The sequence below is a fragment of the Micropterus salmoides genome, unplaced genomic scaffold, assembly GCF_014851395.1.
Source record: "Micropterus salmoides isolate LMB-PRFRI ecotype aquatic unplaced genomic scaffold, ASM1485139v1 Ms_hic_scaffold_17, whole genome shotgun sequence".
Lineage (NCBI taxonomy): Eukaryota > Metazoa > Chordata > Actinopteri > Centrarchiformes > Centrarchidae > Micropterus > Micropterus salmoides.
In genome coordinates, this window is record NW_024040817.1 from 18500 (window position 1) to 37265 (window position 18766).

The 18766-nt window shown below is 42.1% G+C and overlaps 2 long non-coding RNA genes and 1 gene segment (V, D, J or C); 2 read left to right on the forward strand and 1 right to left on the reverse strand.

Annotated features, from left to right (window-relative positions):
- Positions 1-1005: 1005 nt before the first annotated feature.
- Positions 1006-9066, reverse strand: LOC119907900. Its single transcript, XR_005445151.1, has 3 exons — positions 9022-9066; positions 5637-5639; positions 1006-1138 (listed from the first exon to the last, which is right to left on the reverse strand). It is a non-coding gene; the product is annotated as an uncharacterized LOC119907900 (long non-coding RNA).
- Positions 9067-13328: 4262 nt separating this feature from the next.
- On the forward strand, positions 13329-14339 carry LOC119907753. The segment is given in 2 exon segments: positions 13329-13383; positions 13600-14339. Coding segments are annotated over 2 exon segments (363 nt in total).
- Positions 14340-14411: 72 nt separating this feature from the next.
- On the forward strand, positions 14412-18673 carry LOC119906768. The gene is made up of 2 exons (XR_005445026.1): positions 14412-14641; positions 17992-18673. It is a non-coding gene; the product is annotated as an uncharacterized LOC119906768 (long non-coding RNA).
- The last annotated feature ends 93 nt before the right edge of the window (positions 18674-18766 follow it).

The window sequence follows — 18766 nt, forward strand, 5'->3', positions numbered from 1 at the left end:
AGGACACAGAGCCGAGCAGGTATAGTTCAACGAAGGGTTTTAATATAACCAAAAGCGAGCACACTTACAGGTGAGTGGCTGAATAACAAAATCCAAAAGTACAGGGAGACAAGACAAGCAAGGCTGGTTACAGGCAGGCAGAGAGTAAACACACAACAGATGGGGGGTAACATGAACAATAACCAGGCAAAGACAAGACAGAAACACCAGGTATATATACACAGGGACTAACGAGCAGGGCGGGAGCAACACAGGTGAAAGACATGAGGCTAACGAGGCACAGGTAGGGAGAGAGAGAGAGAGAGAGAGAGAGAGAGAGAGAGAGAGAGAGAGAGAGAGCGCAGGGGAAAACAGAGACAGACATGCAGAGGGATCACTGGGGTAACAGACATGACAAGGGTTACCGAACACTAGACGAAAGACAAGACAGACCCCCAAAACCCAACAGACCAAAATAACACTAACTAAACACAAAAGTGCAACACCAAGGATGGCCAACCGGCAGAGCGTGACATTTTCAAACTAACTGATAAAACAAAAAACAAATAAACAACATGTCCCTGTGAACACATCACATTTTAAATATCAGACACAAAATGTGAGTATTGATCCATTGCTAGACAGAATCATCAGAGTAATCCAAGTCCCTGCTGGAGTCAGTCAGAGCATTTCCATAGAGAGCCACTTTGCATCAGCAGCACCATGCTCCAGTGCTCTGGGAGAGTTTATAGTCCTGAGAGTTGAACACTGGATGACTGACAGCTGTCCTTCATGACAACAGAAGCCACAGAAATCCTCCTCATCAAAAACATGACTTTGATCTGCGTCCTCATCTGGACTCTCCTCTGCTGCTGCTTCACAGGTAAAGTCCAGAGAATCAAACTCCTCTCCTCTATGAACATTCATCCCTCTGAAATGAAGCCCACAAAACCATGACGCTGCTTTATGTTTTTGTCTCTGTATCCTCAGAGTCCAGAGGCCAGGTCACAGTGACTCAGCCTGGAGCAGTGAGCTCTGCTCTGGGAGGCTCCGTCTCCATCAAATGTAGGACCAGTCAGGATGTTCGTTTTTGGAGCAACTACCACCTTTTAGCCTGGTACCAACAGAGAGATGGAGAAACTCCTAAACTCCTCATTTACTATGCTAGCTGAACAGAAACTGAACTGACTGCTGCAGCTGGAAGCTACTGCAGAGACTGATACACTTCACTGAGGACACACACACACACACACACACACACACACATATCATTGACCTTGATTAAACAAAACAAGGTCAATGATAAAAATATATTGTTGAATAATAAATTAGTTTCTCCATCACAACATCTCACCATCCATTCATATCTTAATGTGCCATTCTCTTGTCTTATTTGCCAAGTCATCCAAAGGAGCCACCCTGGGACCGTTAAGAAGAAAAGTCTCTGTCATGACCTTTTACCTCAGTCTCAGGCACAGATCAGCATCAGAAAATCTCATAATCAAAATGGCTCACATTTACATGTATATAATTTAATTATAACTGCATATACTTTTTATGAAATATATGCAATAACACATGTTCTTTTACATGCACCTCAAAACTATAGACTGTAAATAAAAAGCTCAAAACCAGACAAGTGAATCGAGATCAACAGTTCATTCTTAATGGGACTATATGTAAGTTTTCAATGAAATTAATCCAGCTTCCATTGCCTTATTGTCAATGGGCTCAAAACTCAATTAGAAACGAAGCACAAGCCTGTTTTCTCTCCTGGTTGCATCAGACACTATTCTGCTTTTAATGTGGGGACAACGGGTCAGATTCAGCTCTGTTCACGCTCCTGAGCCTCTTTCATACTACAGCAACAACACGGCAGTTAAAGACATGCATTCCACTAACACCATAAAACCACCGACTCACAGGATACAAAACAACAATAAAGGCTTATGTGCTGAAGGCCATCAGACCAAACAGGTTCAGATGATGTTTATCATAATGGTGACACCTCTTTGTTTTGAGTTAAAACAGGCAGAGTACGAGTGAGGAAACTGAGGTGAGGTTAGTTTATCTGCAGTCTTGGATAAATGAGTCTCCTGTAGTAGGACAATGTCTGCTTGCACATTATTTAGATTAAAACAATTTAATCTCTTTTCCCTTGAACCAACTCCGCGAACATTACAAGAGGTGAGCTGAAGTGTGGTCATCATTCAACTAAGCTTGATTTATACTCCTGCCTAGGATCTATGTGCGAAGCTACCCCGTAGGCTACGCACGTAGCCATGCATTTATACTTGTGCGTTTCTTGTCCGTCTCTTTCACGAATTGTATACGTGTGGCTGGTGTAGCCTTTTCAAATGATATCGACCGAATGGATTACATTCTGATAGTGAAACGAGTCATTTCGCTCGGGTTCTGATGGTCAAATATATTGATCCACGAGATCCAGCCACTGTTTTGGCCGCTAGTAAAAGTTACTTCAAAGCACACTTTGACACTTTCTATCGGCTCTGAGGTATTGTGAGGCTGCCGACAAATCACAGTGCTTACGGTTTGCGTTACCTCGATGTGTGGTTACATTTTTGAAGAAGTGCACGTCAGGCTATGGCGTAGGTGACAGTGTAGGGTAGGGGGCTACGCAGAGGCTACGCCATCAATTCGTTGCAGAAGTATAAATTATACTTAAGGGATGTAGTGTAGGCTAGTGTGTGTTGTATCCTTGTGTGTGGTGTGTGTGTTGTATGCGCCTGTATGTGTGTGTCTATGTGTGCATGTTGTATGCACCTGTGTGTGTGTGTGCTAGCGATGTGCCCGAATTAAACAGCATGAGGGGGGTGGGGGGGGGCGGTTATCAGATGACAAGTTTGAAATATGTTTTAATGACAACAATAAATTTATTTTTCATGTAAATACATCTAAAAAGTTTTGTTATTTATAAAAGACCGTTAGTAAAGTGTCTAACTTGATCACATTTAAGGGTTAACCATAGACCTTTGTATGGGCCCCAAGGCCTCGGGCCGGGGTCATCTGTACCCTTTGACCCCCCCCTGACGGCGGGCCTGCTCCGTGATGCCCAAAATTACCAGATTATCCCGCATACTACGAGCCTGGAGATTGATGATCGCTCCTCTAATGTGTTTATTTTCCGCCGAGAGCCACATCATTCCCTCCGTGAGGGATTTAACCAAACCTTGGCGGACCTTGTTTTCTGCCGCGAGCTCAACCACCCGTTTCTGGCTGAACTCAAGGGATTCCCGCAGACCCTGTAACTCTTTCTGAAGTACTTCCACCAGAATTAATCGGGCATCAAAGCTAGACGATTTCTTGTCTATTGAATCCAGGATCTCTGTGAAATCTGCGCCTTGTGAGGAGACTGCTTCCAGTGATGCTCCAGGTGAATCTTCAGTGTAGTTTCTCTTTGATTTCCCCATGGCCACTCGGTGAAAACACTCATCAATGTAAACTTCAAGCTCCTCCAAACACTCGTCTTCGAGGTCCTCCAGAGCAATTTGACTGTTAATATTTGTTGGCTTAAATTGGCGGATTGTTTGTTTTCATGAAATGTTTGTTTAGCTGCGCGCTGCCAAGAATATATCAAGGATTAAAGGAGTTATGTCTCAGCAGGACCTAGAAAAGCTTATCCATCCATTTATCTTCATTCGACTTGACTACTGTAACAGTGTCCTTACAGGGCTCCCTAAGAAATCCATCAGACAGCTGCAGCTGATTCAGACCGCTGCTACTCGAGTCCTCACTAAGACCAAAAAGGTGGATCACATCACTCCAGTTCTGAGGTCTTTACATTGGCTTCCTGTATGTCAAAGAATTGATTACAAAATCCTGCTGTTAGTTTATAAAGCACTAAATGGTTTAGGGCCAAAATACATTTCCAATCTTCTGCTTCGTTAAGAACCATCCAGACCTCTCAGGTCGTCTGGGGCAGGTCTGCTTTCTGTCCCCAGAGGCAAAACTAAACAAGGAGAAGCAGTGTTCAGTTATTATGCTCCGTATATTTGGAACAAACTCCCAGATACAGTAACTGCAGGTCTGCTGAAACTGTCAGTTCTTTTAAAGTAACTTTTACTGCCCTGTTTTTCTTTGCTTTTATATTTTATCATTGCTTTAATTAAATATTTACAGGGTGAGAAATGAGTAGGTAATTGAGTGAAAAAATAATCAGAGTGAGATTGAACAGAGTGAAGGAAGTGGTCTTAAATCTCGCACCCAACCTCTGTCCACCTGTAAACGCGCAGGTGGGTCCAGAGTATAACGTCTCGGGTTACGTATGTAACCCTGGTTCCCCGAGAAGGGGAACGAGACACTGCGTCGGTTACGACACTATGGGAACGCCTCTAGGGGAAGCAGGTCTGAATGTGAATGAGATCACTCCAATCCTATTGGCTTGTTGCTAGAACGGTAAGGTGTGACGGAATAACCGGAGGAGTATAAAGCACACCTGTACACACTCATCATTAGCTTAAACTATGAAGCAGGCGCTTAAGGCGGGGAGAGAGGTGCGGCGGGCCGACGCAGTGTCTCGTTCCCCTTCTCGGGGAACCAGGGTTACACCAGGGAACTCGAACTGCGTCGGTTACGACACTATGGGAACGAGATACCCACTAAACCGTGCCGAAAACCCCGCCTGCCCCAGTGTGCAATAAAGTGGCACGACTTGCACGAGTGCCAGGTGCCGAAGGAAGGTCAAGACTGTAAAACCGAATGAATGTGTGCGGAGTGGCCCAGCCAGCCGCTAAACAAACATCCTGCAAAGAGGCCCTAGAAAGGAGGGCTCGAGAGGCCGCCATGCCTCTGGTAGAATGAGCCCTCACAGCCACAGGTGAAGGCAAACCGCGCACCTGATAGGCCAGGGAAATAGTCTTAACAATCCAGTTGCCAATAGTATGTTTGGATGCAGGGAGCCCGGCCCTGGGAGACCCAAAAGACCCAAGCAGCTGGTCAGCCTTCCTCCAATGGGAGGACCTCAGAGTGTACATACTCAGTGCTCTGACAGGGCAGAGCAGATGAAGTCTCCCGTCCTCCGCCGTCACATGAGGTGGAGGATGAAATGCCTGCAGCACTGTGGACCCTGCCGCACAAGAAGGCACTTTAGGGATGTATCCTGGACGAGGGTGCAGGAAAGCCCTAATATTCCCCGGGGCAAACTCCAGGCTTTGCGGGGAAACCGAAAGCGCTTGGAGATCCCCCACCCTCCTAAGTGAGGTGATAGCAAGGAGAAAGGCCATCTTGAGGGTCAAGTGCTTAGCCTCAGCTGACTCCAGGGATTCGAAGGGGGCCTCAGCCAACGCCCCAAGAACCACCTCCAGATCCCAAGTGGGAACCTTGGACCGAGTCGCAGGTCTCATCCTCCGGGCACCACGGAGGATCCGTGTGGACGGGGCCCTGGAGCTGAGGAGGGTCTCGACTGCTCCGGCTGTTAGACCCGCCTCTAGGTACTGTGCCCCCTCAGGGGCCAGACCCACAGTCGCCATATGGCGGGGCAAGGGTGAAGAACCCGGCCCTGCGCCTGGGACAGCAGGTCTCTCCTCAGAGGGACCCGCCATGGCAGGCTGTCCAGGAGCGATCATGATGTCCGAGAACCACACTCGGGTTGGCCAGAATGGGGCTATGAGCAGTAGGCCGACATTGTCCTGGCGGACCCGCTCCAGAACCCCCGGGAGCAGAGTGACTGGGGGAAAGGCGTCCAGACCCAACGGGGCTGAAAGATATTGAGACATATGTAAAAGAGGTGTTTCTTTTCTCATCTGCTGAGTTCAGTAACCTTGGCATAAGGCAGGCATCACTGCTGAACCATAGCAACAAACAGGTTTCACTACAAAGATAAAAAGTTAAAATGACATTTTGTTCCTGTGATGCATTCATGTTTAAAGGTTCAGTGTGTAAGTTTTAGTAGCATCTCGTGGTGAGGGTGGCAGTTTGCAACCAACGGCTCACTGTGCATTCACGTGCTCCTCGGATGGTCCCATTTCCAGAGTTGTGAAGTCGTTCTTCCGACTTCTGGTGTGTTCATGCGCTCTTATGTCGGAATGTGGAATCAACATGAACGCTACTACAAAAATGTGTTAGATTAGCATTATCAGAGCAATTTAATTACTAAATCCAACAATAAAAAGGCTGTGAAAACTTTCAACACATGGTCCTCTTTTAATATGTATATATGATACAGACTACCCCTGGCAAAATTGTTATTATTTGTGTCTTCTTATATTTGTTTGCTGTTTTCTATACTTTTTATGTCCCATTTACACTTTATTCTTCTTTTGCAATAAAGGAAAAGGAAAATCAATCCAATTATTTCAACACCACATGAATGCACCATCAGTCACCACTCAGCCCTTCTTTTCCAAGCATACAGGAGAAGCTACGGTGGCCGACACGTTAGGTCGGCTCTTGGGTTAAATAATATGTGTGGTCCTCCATTTGTCCAAATTTCACTTCTCTTCTAATAAACCATACGACTACTACTACTACTACTAACGTTGCTTGTTGTTCTTCTTCTTCTGCTTGTTTTTCAGACGTATTCAATGTAGTGATGAAACATAGTCTGTAGAGCAGTTTCTCCGTTTGGGCTAATGTAAAAACATGGTGGCGCAACATGGCGACTTCCATGTAAGAGGACCCTCGGTGTAGATAGATAGAAATGGCTCATTCTAAGGTGATGAAAACATAACGGTTCATTATGTAAGGTCTTTATACACTACTGAAAACATAGTTATGGATATTATATTGTATTTCTGTCAAAAGATCCTGCTAAATATTGTACACTGAACCTTTAATAAGGAAATGACACATGTAAGGTTTAAAGTGAAAAAATACATTTTACAATAATCTTCACATAGATCAATTAAAACAAACATAACTTGTGCTAAATTTAAAAAATTTTATGAATTTTTTTTTGTCTGACTTTAAACGTGATATCTTGAAACTGCTGAAATTGAATTCCTGTGAAACAAAACTGGTTTAACTGAAGAAGATTTTAATCAGTTTGAGGACATAATGTACCGCATTCAAGAATTATTGCTACAGCTATGAAATAAAACTAAAAAAATAATAATAATTTGGGTTATTAAAAGAGTCAAATGTACTTACAGTTAACATCCAGTCTGGGTTCACTGACAGCAAGTGTTGGAAATGAGGAATAATGAAACAAACAAAAGGGTAAATACTGAATATTAACCTCTGAAAGAAAAATAAACTTACTCATCAGTATCAAGGCGTCTCCACAGCACAGCAGGTGATTGACAGTTCTGTGTAACCTCTTCCTGTTACCTGTTCTGGTACTGAGAGATGTGCATTAACTACATTAGACACAACAGAAGCAGTCGTTCTTAAATTGTTATACAGAGCAGTAACAATGGTGCTAAAGAGATTATTTGTACTTGCTGAAGTTGTTTTGTTATATAGATGATTACGTTACGATAGCAAATAATTAATTTACTTTAGATAACAAACCCCATATCATCTCTGATAGGATGAAAAATCGTTTTAAGTTGTTAAACACCTTTTTTTGTTACTAATTTGAAATAAATACATTAACTTGACGTGTTTTGGGTCACCCATGGTTTTTTCCACCCGGTTTATTTCTCTTTGTTAGTCCCACGCCCCTAGACAAGCCGGGGACATGACAGTTGTGTAAAGAACAGCTAAATATCAATTGGAATTATTAAAAAATCTTGAATCACGTATGTCATCTGACTACATCTACACATAACTATAACTGAATACAAAGCATTTTTTATATGCAACAAAAATTCAACAAATACACTGACATTTAAAGTTCTTTCTTGACCTTGGAATCAGAAATACAATCTCTGCACAAACTCTCTCCACTTAATGTTGTCAGTCTCAGAACTATGTTGGGGAATACAACATTGGCTCTATTGTCTCTGGAGACAGGAGCTAACACAAGATGAATGTACAAATCCTTATTACTGTGGCAAACCACAGCTGCAACTTTATAATGGAGGAAACTGTATTAAATTTTACATTCAGCAACCGTGTTATTGGACTTTGTGGTCCAGCAACGTCATACTGTACAAAATGAACGTGTTTATCATAGAATGACACAGATATAAACGAAAGAAACAGCGGTCTCTAAATTTCCTTTGGAATCTTCTATACAATATTCGTTCAACGTTTCAAATTCGTTTCATTGCCACATGTGTTACCATAAAAACATTTAAGAATAACTCAATTGGTGACAGCAAATCAAGTGTTGAATGAAACATTTAGGAACAAACAGAAGAGTAAACAATGAATATCAACCTGTGAAAGGAAAATAAATGTGATATGAAGAAGATAAAAAAATTTAAAGCTGCGGTTGCACATTTGTATAAATGTGTCTCCACAGCACAGCAGGCGATTGATAGATGGCAGACATGTGCATTAACTCTGTTAGAATAAAAGAAAAGCATTTACTGTCTCTTAAATTGCTATACAGAGCAATAATAATGGTGCTGAAAAGATGATTAGTACTGGCAGAAGTTGGTTTGTTATGATCATAGTATTTTTACTATACCATATTAAAATATAGTATAACTAACCGGAGTTAGTCAGAGCATTTCCATAGAGAGCCACTTTGCATCAGCAGCACCATGCTCCAGTGCTCTGGGAGACTTTATAGTCCTGAGAGTTGGACACTGGATGACTGACAGCTGTCCTTCATGACAACAGAAGCCACAGAAATCCTCCTCATCAAAAACATGACTTTGATCTGCGTCCTCATCTGGACTCTCCTCTGCTGCTGCTTCACAGGTAAAGTCCAGAGAATCAAACTCCTCTCCTCTATGAACATCCGTCCCTCTGAAATGAAGCCCACAAAACCATGACGCTGCTTTATGTTTTTGTCTCTGTATCCTCAGAGTCCAGAGGCCAGGTCACAGTGACTCAGCCTGGAGCAGTGAGCTCTGCTCTGGGAGGCTCCGTCTCCATCAGATGTAGGACCAGTCACAATGTTTATAGTGGGAACTATTTAGCCTGGTACCAACAGAGAGATGGAGAAACTCCCAAACTCCTCATTTACACTGCTAGCACTCGAGCATCAGGGATTCCAGATCATTTTTCAGGCAGTGGATCAAACTCTGACTTCACTCTGACCGTCAGTAGAGTCCAGACTGAAGATGCAGCAGTTTACTACTGTAATAGTGGTCATGCTATCAACAGACAGTCTGTGTTCTCACAGTGAAAAAGCGTCGTACAAAAACCTCCCTCAGTCAGACTGAACAGAAACTGAACTGAGTGCTGCAGCTGTTGTTCATCAAATAGATTGAACATTTTACTGTTGCTTAAACCACCAATGAACATGTATCAAAACAACTTCAATAAAAAATATAGGCAATGATCGGGATCCAAGCATGTTGTGAAAAACGCTACATTTGACATTTTCAGAGAAGAAGTACGGCGCCCCCCTAGGCCCAATTGATCAAAAAAAATTTTATCACTTCGTTGCCTCACAATAGTGTCTCATGGCCTCAGCATAGTAACTGCTGGAGCAGTGCACTGTGCACTCTCTGTTTTGTGGAGAAAATCATTTAGAAAGCAATGATATTCGATATTGTTCACTCAATCAGCACAGGTTAAGATCAATTACAATACAGCTACCCAGGTGGAAACACAAACAGATCCAGAGAAATCTGAATGAAGAGGTAGAGGACACCAGAGAGGAGGAGAGGAGGAGGAGGAGGAGGAGGAGGAGGAAGAGCAGTATGGAGAGGAGTAAGAGGTGAAGGAAGAGTAACAGTAGGAGTTGGAAGAGGAGATGGGATAGGAGGAAGATGAGGAGGTGGAGGAGGCAGAGCAGGAGGAGGTGGAGAAGGAGGTGGAGGAATTAGAGGGAGAAGGAGTAAGGAGGAGGAGGTGGAGAACAAGAATCTCTGGCCTGTCCCAGACCAAAGACAGGATGCTGGGGCAGAATCATTTGTAGGTTGGTGTGTTTTATTGTACAGCACAAGGAATAAAAAATGTGTGCAAGTGTGCAAATGTTCACATTTGTTATTTATTTTGTGTTCATCATGTGAAAAGGTTTTTGAGGGGGAGAACCACAAGCAACATTACTTATAACCAGTTTTTGTACTATTGTTTTGAATTTATCTCACCAGTGTGTAAAACTGTGTTGTACTGTGTGTGTTCCGGAGGAGATGTGTGTCATGTCTGAGGGCAAAGTTTGTTTTTTCAGCAAGATTTGGTTTTGAGTGGAGAGCTTCATTTTGACCTGAAAATAGGATGTTCTGGGAACTGGTTGAGAAGTTGTGGATTTGTGTTTAGAGTTTCGAGAAAAAGAGGCATAATTTCAAGAAATGTGTTTAAGCAATCGAGAAAAACTGTAATATCTTGAGGCCATGAGATAATATCTTGAGGCTACGAGTAAGTATTTTGAGGCCACAAGACACTATCTTGAGGTATTTGGAATTCATTTTTTTGACTAAGTGGGCCTAGTGGGGCTGCGTAAACAGATGCAGAATACTAAACCCCATTCTCTGAAACCAATGCTCAGTGGCCTATACTCATTTGTCGAATCAGTCACTCTTTAGGCAAAACCTTAAACAAGTTCAGGTAGTTATTTGTTTGCATATCTCATCCACTCTTTTTGCAAAACTCTAAACACATTCCCACTCGCTAAAGCAGCAGCAGGATCATCAGCTGGCAGTACATCCTGTCTATGGGAAGATGTGAGCTTTCACTGTGGTGTCCCGCTAAGCAAGTGGTTCAACGTAAACCAGCAACCAGTGAGTCATAAATGATTACCTTCAACCTACAGACCTTACTTCAGTCCAACAGAATAATGTTTCTCTGCCTGATGGTGGAAGGTCTATGACCAAAACTCATTTAAACTGTTGTTACAGTCAGGCTGCATCCAGCGCTTCAGAGGGTTTTCCTCCTTTGCTTGGCGAGGGACAAGGTTGCATGGAGATGTGGATGAAGTCTCTTACTGTACTGACATTTTTAAGTGTAATGTGCTTTTCATTTATAGTTTTCTTTTTTCTTGGGCGTACTGTACTGTAGTACTTAGAGTATACTATATTGACTGTACTAAGTTGTGATTACTATACTTTTTAAATTGGAAAATTTATTTCCTCTACGCAACAAAAAACATTTTCTGGACCTACTTGCCCTGGACGCTGTGTTCTCAATGTCTAAAGAATGCTCTGTAGTGTTTTACTGTGTGTGTTTATGTTGTGAAAGCATTGTTGGCTTTTGAGCATAGATCAAATGGTTTTGAGCCAAGTGTTTGATTTTGTTTTGTGAATGTAGTTTAAAGATTGTTTTTTGTGTTTAAAGTTTTGAGAATATGGTTGAAGTTTTCAAGAAATGTGTCTTAGCAATTGTGAAACTTTCATAACCAAAGATGGTCTAAACATTACTGTTTTTCAATATACAAAATAATGTCACTTAAAAAAAGTTTCACTATAGAACTATACATACAAGTGTATAATTTAAATATAAATAGATCAACTATATAAAATCCCAAAATCAATCTTCCATCTTCATTTTCAAAACAATTTATTTATCCCTGAGGTGGAATTGTTTTCTCGATTGCTTAAACACATTATTTGAAATTATGCCTCTTTTTCTCGAAACTCTAAACACAAATCCACAACTTCTCACCCTATTCCCCAAACATCCTATTTTCAGGTCAAAATGAAGCTCTCCACTCAAAACCATTCAATCTTTCTGAAATCTTCTTGCTCCTTATCTTCCTCTTATCCCATCGCCTCCTCCAACTCCTACTGTTCCTCTTCCTTCACCTCTTACTCCTCTCCATACTGCTCTTCCTCCTCTCTGGTGTCCTACGCCTCTTCCTTCAGATTTCAATTTTGACTGTTTGTGTTTCAGAGAAATAAAACATACCATCATTTCTTTGTACAAATTAAGTCTAAACAACATGTGGATCTTCATCAAGAGGAATCTCCTGTAATACAAGATAAATGGGTGTTTTTATATTACAATGCTTTATTATTATGGTTAGTGTTGCCCCAGTCATTTAAGGATGAAGAAGTAACAAGACAGTCTTGTTATTATTGTGTCTTCGTATCTTATTCAAATGACTGGTAATAGTAGATGCATGGCAAAAAAGAAGAAATCATAACCTGTCAATTTTATGAACATAATCCAAAAGTAAATTTTTTTGATTTCTATTGTTTTGAACTACTAAAACCACCAATAACACAACAAGCAAGAACAAATTAATGTTAAAATGTTTAAAAGGAGAGAGAGACAGAACCAGAGAAAGAGAGAGAGAGAGAGACGGAGAGAGAGCAGATGTGACGTTTTTGTAAACTTTTTTTTGTCTGTGCCTTTTTGATCAACAATAAAAAAGCAGCATCCAACACACAGTAAACATTCGGTAAATTACAATTCTCATCTGCTGAGCTCAGAAACCATGACAACAGACAGGTTTTAGTACTAAAGATAAAAAATTAAGTGACATTTTGTTCTTTTGATGCATTCATACCTGAAGGTTCAGTGTGAAAGTGTGATAGTAAGTGTGATAATCCAATCACCCCCACATACATAAGATCACCCAACTCTCTCTCACTGTCTCAGTTCTCTAACCCCCCCCCATCCCTTCAGAAAGGCTCCATACGGCCTCATCTAGCTCCTTCAGTCTTCTAGGAACCACGGGGGGACGATCCATCAGCTGCTCCACAAGCGAGCCTCTACAGAGACGAGTCCCCACCCTGAGTCTCGACCCCGGTCTCGGTTCTCAGTAGCACTATACGACCCTCTCCCATCCACCTTCCCACGAGTCCTTTCATCCCTTCCCTCTTGACCCCTCCTCGTAAACATGATCACATGAACCACCTTTAACTTGGTGCGGTCCTGTTAGTGAACGGCTTCAAAGTTAAAATATTCCATGACAGCTGGGTGAACTCCATCTGCTGAGGAAGATCATGTCATAAAAACAGTAATGTAACTGATGATGACTTCCATGTTTTCTGGTTGGAGTTTCTCGAGGAAGCTCTCTGAGATCGTCGGCATCAGCATCCCCTCAAACACCCAACACTACTTTACTTGATGAAATCTCCACATTACAGACACCTAAAGATGTCAAACCTACATTGATATTAATGTCACTAATCATGGTCTAAAACACCATATTACCATATTACATGTAGAGGAAGTTTTCAGTATCGTCTACATGTAAATATGTAAATATGTAGATCAACGCTCTCAGCACTGAGGGGGAAACACCATGATATGTTGAGGACAGCTACAGCTCACTGACTCTGTGTGTTTGCATATGTGTCCTGCCTCTCTGCTCCCAGCCGTTAAGAGGCCAGTGTTGATCAGTGGCTGTCCAGGCCTTTCAGAGCCACTGACACGCCGGCAGCACAATGATGATGTCACTGATTCTACTGCTGGCCACCCTGGGGCTCCTTGTTCAGGGTGAGACTCTCTTCTGAAAACTTTGCTTCAGGATGCAACCAGGTTCACCACAATGATGTTCTGCTGTGATGGAGAAACACTGAAACAAGCAGCATTTACCTTCTTCCATCTGTTCTCCATGTTAAAGAAATGAGACTCTTCTGTTTGGATGTTGATCATCTTTCTCCAAACTGGATTTGTCTCAATAACCCTTCTCCTCTTTTTCATGTTTTCCAGATTCATCAGGAGAAATCATCCTGACTCAGTCTCCTGGAGCTCAGTCTGTTGTTCCAGGACAGACTGTCTCTCTCAGATGTAAAGCCAGTTCAAGTATGAGTAACTACCTTCACTGGTACCTTCAGAAACCTGGAGAATCTCCTCAACTTTTGATTCGTTATGCTACAACCCGTCAGTCTGGAGTTTCAGATCGTTTCAGTGGGAGTCAGTCTGGAACTGACTTCACTTTGACCATCAGTGGAGTCCAGACTGAAGATGCAGGAGTTTATTACTGTCACCAGGGTGGTCACAGCTTCCCATTCACACAGTGATACAACGTCGTACAAAAACTTCCCTCAGCTGGAGAGGAACTGATCTGAATCACCAGCTGCACAGAAACCATGACACTAGATATTTCAAAAACATAACCACACTGTAATGTAATGTATGTAAATGTACTTTAATTAGAATGAAACTCATGCATTTAAAAGTTGTAAAGTTACATTTTACTGAAACACACTGAGAGGTTACAATAATAAGAAATGTCATTTTGTAAGTTTTCCTTTGTTTTAGGTGAGTATTTTATATAAATTCAATGCACCTCCATGTTGATTTGTAAAATGTGAAATCACATTTATATTTTGTTAATTTGATATATTCTGTGTTGTTGTTTTTTTGCTAATGAGTCTTCTCATCATAAAGCCTAAAATATTTTTTGTTTAAACTTTGGTAGATGTATTGACAGGACTGAGTATATTGTCTTCATGCAAATAAAACACTGATGAAATAGGTGTGATGGAAATTGGATATTTTTTTATATATTTTTGAAATTTGATAGGGCATGCAAGCTGAAGATTTATACAAAGAGGACAAAGTGATAAAATAGCCATCAAAAGGGGCTGAAGAACTCTGTATTAACCACGGTACGAGAAAACGGACAGTAGGGGAGACCGGTGGACAAAAATGGACATTGGTACACAGAGATTGTCTGGACAGATACAAAACAGATCCAAATGGACTGAGCTGGAGGGGACAGGAAACAACTGGGACACACACACACTGGGTGAGTCACAATTTCTCACAGAAAAATAAAATCTTAAGCAATTGAAGGTAAAAAAACAAAGTAATACTATATTAATTTATTAGTAAATGCTGATGAGCTTGAACAGCCTACATTGGTGATGAATGATAACCACAAAGAGTTTAGCAAACTGCCAAAGTAGCTGTTAGTAAATTTAACCCCAGCAGGGGATAATATTGCTACATGATATGTTGAAAACAGCCCAACAGAGCGGCAGGTATTGCATATAAGGTATCATAATAATGAATTTCGATGACATAGTTGTTAAACACTTATTTCAGTTATCAGAGCACTGAATGAGTGACCCCCATGTCACACACACACACACACACACACACTAAGAGACCTTTGGATACATGCACATAGACTCATTACACTGCACAGTACACAGTTCTGATGGACAGGATGCAACAATTTTTAATTATTTATGGAACAGGGACAGTGAGAAAAAAAGAGAGAGAGAATTATTTCAACATCTGGACAAGGAGCGCTGCGCTGTTGTTTTGTTTCTTTTTCTCCTTCTCTGATCTTAGCAGTACCAAGGGGGCATATACACATGGCGAAGCAAAGTGATTTGGAAACGGATGGATTTGGGGATGGGAAGTCCGCCCGGAGTTGGCTGACTGACAACAGGCCCATAAGTTGGAATCTGAGTACACTGGTTAAAACATTAAACTGTGACCTATGGTGGCCCATAGGTTTCAGGCCTAATACAAAAGCCACAACACGAACACAAAAGCCACAACACGAATACAACCGCCACCTACAACCGAAGTTGACAACGAAAGAGACGCTTAGTAACAGTGGATTACTGTCTGCAGAACACGGCTACACAGTAGTACAGCGACTATGTAGTTGTTCCACATTCAAGAGGTCTGGGTTCAAATTTTAGAAAGAACTTTCTTCTTCAGGTGACTTTTTCCCACATAATAGTGTCTGCCAAATTAGTAAATGTAGGCCTACGTGGAAGAAGAACTTACCCGTTTGATAAATAAGTAATACTTCTGTTCTGGTCAAATAATATACAGCGGGATATTTGTGTGAATTAAACAGCTGTCTGTGCAGATTAGCATCATAAACAAAAAGCAAGGAGTCTCAGGTTACCATGGAGATGACTTTATACTTATACAAAGGGGTGCGGAGGTGCTGCAGCACCCCCTATTCATAGTTTTCGTCGATGGGCGTGTCCGTGGCGTGGCGTCAAAGATCAACTCTTCGCCATGACACAGGAAGTTGTTGTAACTTCAGTGTACATGCTCACATCTGAACAAAACTTTACGTGCTTGATAAATGTTCCACCCCGAAGACATCCACACGCCAATATTAATTTATTCATAGCGCCAAGTGCTATGTAGTGCCACAAAGGGGACACAGGAAGTGCAGTAAAACACCTTCATTCAGCGTCAGAAGCGCGTAGCAAATTCACAGCTGCACCGGCAGAGATCCAGAATATGCAACACGGCCGTCTCACACACCAACGCGCTACACGTGCGAGGGCCCGCCCAACGCTGCTTGCAGCTTTAATTGTATTTGTGTTGTGGTGTTTGTATTAGGCCTGAAACCTACAGGCCACCGTAGTGACCTCATGTCTGAGGTGCAAATTGAATGAGAGTCTATAGCTATAGTTAACACAAAGTTTGATTTGATTTGATGTGTGAAATAATATTTACTAAAAAAAGAAGCGCTTGGAAATATTAAACATGTTTTCTTTTTGTTCGCTGCTACAGGCTGGAGTGACCTGTACGCACCCACATTTTCAAAAAGATTGTGCTGAAGGCCAACCAACAGAGCAACAGAGTGGTGGTAAATGCATTAGTGCACCCGTGAGCAGTGCAGGTTTCACAGCTTTACATCAAAGACTACACATTTCTCTGTTGGTGATTTGGCAAACGTCTGTTTTTAAAATTTTATATTTCCCACGCGGCTGGTCGGTTTCCGTTCTGAGTCCATCACACACAGCATGCTGAGATGACCATTGTGTTGCTAAAGCGGTTCGCCCACAATGGCCTCACGCAAGGTTAGTCTGTCTGTCTCTAATTGCAATTCGAATAGACAGAATAACTTATCTGGGAATGCGATCACAATGAGAGTAAAGCTCTCTCTCCCAATGCATTCAAGCCTTTTCATCTATTCCAGAACCAATCACCATCATCATGATGATGATTTTATGGACAAGAGATCCTATTACTAAAAAAGATGAACAGAGAGATAAATCTCTCTCTCATGATTCATGGTAAACTAACAGTGCTCTTGACTAACTTGAACTGACGAAGCTGAGCTGACAGAGCCTCACTGACTGAAATGGCTCTCTATAGTCTGCCTTACTCGGGTACTACAAACACATGACTACGTTTTTACTTAGGCTGCTGACCAGAGGACGATCACATGACCTGTTTTGACACTACATCTTGGAAGCAGACCAGATCGGTGCTTATTGTCGTGTTGCTTGCTGTGTCTGTTGCTTTTATGTTATGCTGGATGTTTCTTTGTGTGCTGCTGCTGTGTTGATGATAAAATGTGATGCACGCTAACAGATTGGCGCCATTTTTACAGGAACAGACTGCTGCCTGCTCGTTCCTTGTTGTTTGATTTTATTGTTTAAATCCCTTTTTTTAAACATGGTCCAGAGTTTTGCCCATGCACTCTCCTCCACAGAGAACAAGGGGAACTGAATGCAAATCTAAGTCGCTCAGTGTTGGAGATGGAATGTAATGTGAACAACAAGTCTGTGTGTGAGATGTGTTATCAGACAGCCTGGAAGCTCAAGGTTGAAACTCATTCAGAGAGGCTGTTTTACACACACAGAGCAGAGTGTCACCCAGAATAACGTGCCATAATTTGTTTTTATTTACAGCGAAATGAGGGACGTGATCGTATAATTGATTGAACTAACATCACGTGAAAGAATTACTGTCTTGTTGTCATTGTTGAAAGTTTTCCCTCTCCTAAACAGGAGCAGCGGCCAGAGCCTAATATCTAACACTAACCAATTCTTCTTCTTCCTTTTTAGTTTAGCCTTACTAGAAAACTACAGAGTGCTGGTGTTGTAAAACTGTAACTGTATCACTAATGAAATATTGTGGTGAAGCAAGACACTGGTTCATGAAAGGTTTCACAACACACCCTCACAACTTTTGTCAAACATGCTCAATCTGCCTAAGACACAACACAGGGAGGGGATTACAGGTTTCATTAGCAGCACATCCACCATCAGATGAACCATTTAACCACCTTATGAGGGAGGTTTTAGCTAAACCCAAGCAAAGGCAAAAAAGTACTGTTGATGATAGTTGATATGTTTCCAAAATGGATAGAAGTTTTTCCCTCTCCAGCAACAAAGCCGATGCAGTCTCCCGCCAGGAGGTTTTGTGGTGGTTGTGGAGGCTGAAAGAGCTACATGGATACATACCAGCCACTGCAGGAAGGTGCCTGCACCAGAACAGTAACAGATCAACAAGCGTGCACAATCACCCTTTGTCTCAGACTCAAAGGCTGTTAGACAGCAAACATCAACACAAGGGAGCTAGTGGGAAAACTCCTGGTCTCACCACTGCTGATTTAAGAGTGAGTAGCATGTTTGTCTCTGGAAGGAGACATCCATGGGACCCAGTCAGACACCCAGACATGTGTGGGCCTACGAGGAACAACACAGATGTTTGCTGCCATTGCAATAGCATTAACAGTTCCTCTGTTGCAGTTCTTAGATCACAAGCATGATGCACAAAAGCCACCACAACAGAACACCACAGTGAACTACACACAGGCATTGACATCACATAGCAGTGTTAGAGGCAAGAGAAGCACCCAAAGAGGCTGGGATGCTTGGATAATTTTAATAACTCCTCTTGTACGTTTGTGCCCAACAATACAGCTCCAGATGGTTCGGTGACCCCAGTGCTGGAAGGAATGCGTTCGCTACGAGAAGAACTTGCAGAGAACTCTGAAGTGGACACTAATATGTTTGACTGGTCTGATTCTGTATTTGCTAAATAAAAAGCCTTAGTGATGCCCATACTAGCAGGCCTAATGATTGCTGTAGCGCTGTTACCTCTCTGTGGATGTTGCATTATTCCATGTGCCAGAGGTTTGACTGTAAGAGCTATTGAT